Raw genomic sequence first — 3,761 nt, forward strand, 5'->3', positions numbered from 1 at the left:
CCGACATCCGGGGACAATTTATATCGACGATAAATTCCTGCCCTCTTTCATTAGTGGCCTCGCACGCCAGATTTACGCCTATCTCCCGCGCCATCGTATTTCTCCGCACCTTTTCAATCGTGTATCGGTAGTGAGCACCTTGCTCACTACCCGTGGGAAGGATAGAAGCGACGAAGCTACGAGAAATTCAAGTTTCGATTCGAATTACTTTTTAACCCGTAAACCGTTTTCGTTCGCGTTCATGCGACGGCGCATCGAAGAAATTCGTCCTTCGTGTAGTTCATTGGTGGAAAGAAGCGTGGCGGGACGGCACAGGGGCAAGAGGGGTCCTTATCTCCACTTCGGACGGTTTGTTGACGATCCTAATACCACGAGCTACGTAGCAGTTGGTCATTAAATCGTTAAAAAAGTAAGCAAGTTTAAAATTGGGAACAAAGTTATTTTGAAATGCTTGAATAACGTTTATTCGTAGCTATTATGGTAGCTATCTGCTTTTCGTATAACAACGGTTGTTTACAATTATTTCCAATTATTGTGTTTGAACGATAAATTATTGAAGTAACTTATCGATTTACTATTAAATTTTGTCCATTATTGCTATGTAATAGTAGAAGAATTATAATTTGAATTTTGAAAATCGTAAAAATTATTTTCATTTATGAAGTTACGTTAAGGATAATCGTCTAAAATTGGAAGCTGAAATATTTTCGAAACTAGTATTTATAGTACGTCTAGCTTATTTATATACGTACAATCATTATTTTAACTACTACAAAATTACAAAATTACAAATCATAATTAATCTATACGTATTGATGAGAAATAAAAAACATTTTATATCGATACATTAGAATTCTCTGGATTCTATGCCTACGCCAATGCATCGAAGTTTAAATCGTCGTTTTAGATCAGCCGCACGTGACAAATATGACACAGAAACAAAAATGCGTGTAAAAATACTAATTTCCTTCCAAATTAAGCAATCAGATTCGCATTTCTTCCGTGAAACTTCTTTTCACCAGCAAAATTTAATAGTTGAATAAAGTTATTTGAATAAGTTATTTCGTTAATTTATCGTTCAAAATGTAATAATAATTACAAATAATAGCCGAGATTATACGAAAAGCCGACTATAATAAATATATATATCCTGTTTGCTAGTTGAATTTGTTCCGTTTTCGTTCGCTTGTCTCGTTGCTGCATTCCTGATCTTGACTTTTTTTAAAAAAACCAATAAAGGAACACATTGACAGTTATGTTCCTAGTTGAAGTTGCGAATAGTTAGTTCGATAAATTATTTCAATAATTTGTAGTTCAAAATGTAATAATAATTGCAAATACTGGTCGAGGTTGTACGAAAAATCGATCGATTATAATAACTACGAATAAATATTATTCAAGCATTTTTAATAAATAATTACTCAAAGTATCTTTATTCGAAATTTTTAACTAGTTATTTTTTCAATGCTCAACAACTGCTAGCAGCAAACCACGTTACATTCTCGCGATATAGCATGGATAGTTATAATTGTGCGATCTTTTTCAAGTGGAAACTTGAATACTACGTGGGAAAATACAACGAATTTTCTTCTCTTGCAATCGATAAAAACGACGGGAAAAAGGATGTCGGGAAGGGGAGAGGGGAAGGGAGAAGATTCGCGACGTAGTTTCAACGACGCTTCGAGATCCCTCGCGTGCGGTTCGATTTATCATCTGAATTAAATTTCGATCCACTTCCATAACCGTGAACTTGCGAATCGCATCGCGACGTCCCATTCAATTTAAATTCTCGTTCGATCGAATTTTTTTCGCCGCTCTTATGTAAACGGCGATCCAGCTCAACACTTCGACATTTCACGGTCTACCATTGTGCTCGTGCGCTATGATTCATCATATGTTTGGGTGAAAGTGAAAAATAACAACGGAGGAATAGAGATGGATTGATCGGAAAGAAAATTACATGTATACGAGACGTGTAGAATATTCGAAAAACTATTTTTTAAGAAATATCGATTTAGCAACTTTAGCTTGATTTATCTTTTTGTTAAAGAATATCGAAACGAGACATTCCATGCAAATGCGAATTAAAAAGATACGTGAAATGTCTAGTTCGCTTTTTTTTTTTTTTTAAGATTTTTAAGATATCCATTTTATCGAAATGGATCTTTGAATGATTTATTTCTAAAATATTAGATTGTTATTTTTATAATGGATTTTCTCGAGGAAGAAACGACCAACGAGCTTCTCTCGTTCCTCACCCCGTTTAATTATTTCCCAAGATAAATCGCGATAGATATACCAGAACTCCAATTACCATTCGGAAATTCGTATTGATTACGTAATTATTAATTGCCTTTTTTTTGGATATTTATTTAATTACATTGATGAATAAAATTTCGCGAATCGTTGTCACGCTAATCATCGAGATATGAGATTTTATATTGGTATAAAATATTTTTATATAAGAAATTTTCTATTAAAACTCGAGATACTCGTCCAACGCTCCCAAAGTGAAATTTCGAGAATCGATGCTTGTCGATTAACGTACTCGAACTCGTTGATCCGAAACCATATATCACTCACCTGAGAATGTGCTGATTGGTGGACTGGAGCAAAATGGTGGTGTACTTGGTGATCAGCATTTTTTCCACCCTTTGAGAGATCTCGAAGAGAGGAGAGGATCGAGCGTTGCGAGTAGAATCGTACTGATTCGATACGTGGTGTAGACGTTCCACCAGCGTGGACGATGACGAGGAAGAGAAAGAGGGGTTGAAACGCACTCGTTTCGCATAAATCGCGGCCTAGGAAAATCGAGCAAAGCGGACGAGGTGGGGCGCGCGAATGCCAGGGAAATTCTTCCGGCTATATTTAACGGTTCCAGCAGGCGCAAAGCGATCCGGTCGCATCCTTCCTTCTCCTCCCCTCCTTTCCGAGCTTCCAGCGAAAAGCTTTGACGTCACTCGATCTTGGCTGTGGTCAGGCCGCCGATTTCGCGCCACCTCCGCACGGTCGTCCTTGCTTGCTTCTTTTCGACGGTTCGCGTCGAGGCGTGGCTTCGAGGCTGATCCGAGTCCTCCAACTTGGCGTCGATTCCGATCGTATTTTGTTGATTAATCGGATTTTCCTCTCTTCGACTCTCGCCCGTTCCTTCCCACTATTGTTATTATTATAGAAGGCAATTTTTCGTGGAAAAATTGTCCGATGCGATCACACGATAAATTTAAGTGCGATTAATGCAGACACGGCCGATGATTCACGTTATACACCTTCATTCTATTTGATGATGTTTCTTTTTTTTTTTTTTATTTTTTTTTTCCAACGTTACGAATATGGTTACGATCAGACAAGATTTTATTTCTGGAAATTTTATTCTATCGCAAGTTTGCTTCTTCGATCAACAATTTTGCGTCAGAAAGTTGAGCGGATTCGACGAATTATTCTTTTTTCTTGATAAAAAAGCGCGACTATTTACATCGATCCCTCGCCATCGAAGATCTCCGACTCACTCAACGTCCAATCTCTTTACCCTTGATACGGTCGCGAAAAATTAATTCGCCGCTCTCGAGCGGAGAAATCTGGTTCCAGAGGAGGAAACGTAGCACGCACACACGCGCACACGCGCACGCACAGCTGCCGCGAGAAAGAAGGGTCGAGCGAAACGCAGGCTGCGCTCTCGTTGCTCTTGGAGGAGCTGGCGAACGAGCCCCAAGGTTTTGCACAGCGTTTACCCGGCTGACAGATAGCGGCAGGTGCAACGATCG

At 38.8% G+C, this 3,761-nt stretch overlaps 1 protein-coding gene across 3 annotated transcripts in view; it reads right to left on the minus strand.

The window, feature by feature from the left end:
* Window positions 1-3,761, minus strand: part of LOC102676826 (protein sprint) — a 92,348-nt gene that overhangs the window by 59,341 nt on the left and 29,246 nt on the right. The window contains exon 1 of one of the 3 annotated variants that reach the window (XM_006616864.2): window positions 2,584-3,037. The exons of the other annotated variants lie outside the window; for them this stretch is intronic. Within the exon in view, the coding sequence (XP_006616927.1) occupies window positions 2,584-2,642 (59 nt within the window). The 5' untranslated portion in view covers window positions 2,643-3,037. Of the gene's footprint in view, window positions 1-2,583; window positions 3,038-3,761 lie in introns of those variants that run through there. 3 annotated transcript variants of the gene reach the window in all.

The sequence above is a fragment of the Apis dorsata genome, unplaced genomic scaffold, assembly GCF_000469605.1.
Source record: "Apis dorsata unplaced genomic scaffold, Apis dorsata 1.3 scaffold_280, whole genome shotgun sequence".
Lineage (NCBI taxonomy): Eukaryota > Metazoa > Arthropoda > Insecta > Hymenoptera > Apidae > Apis > Apis dorsata.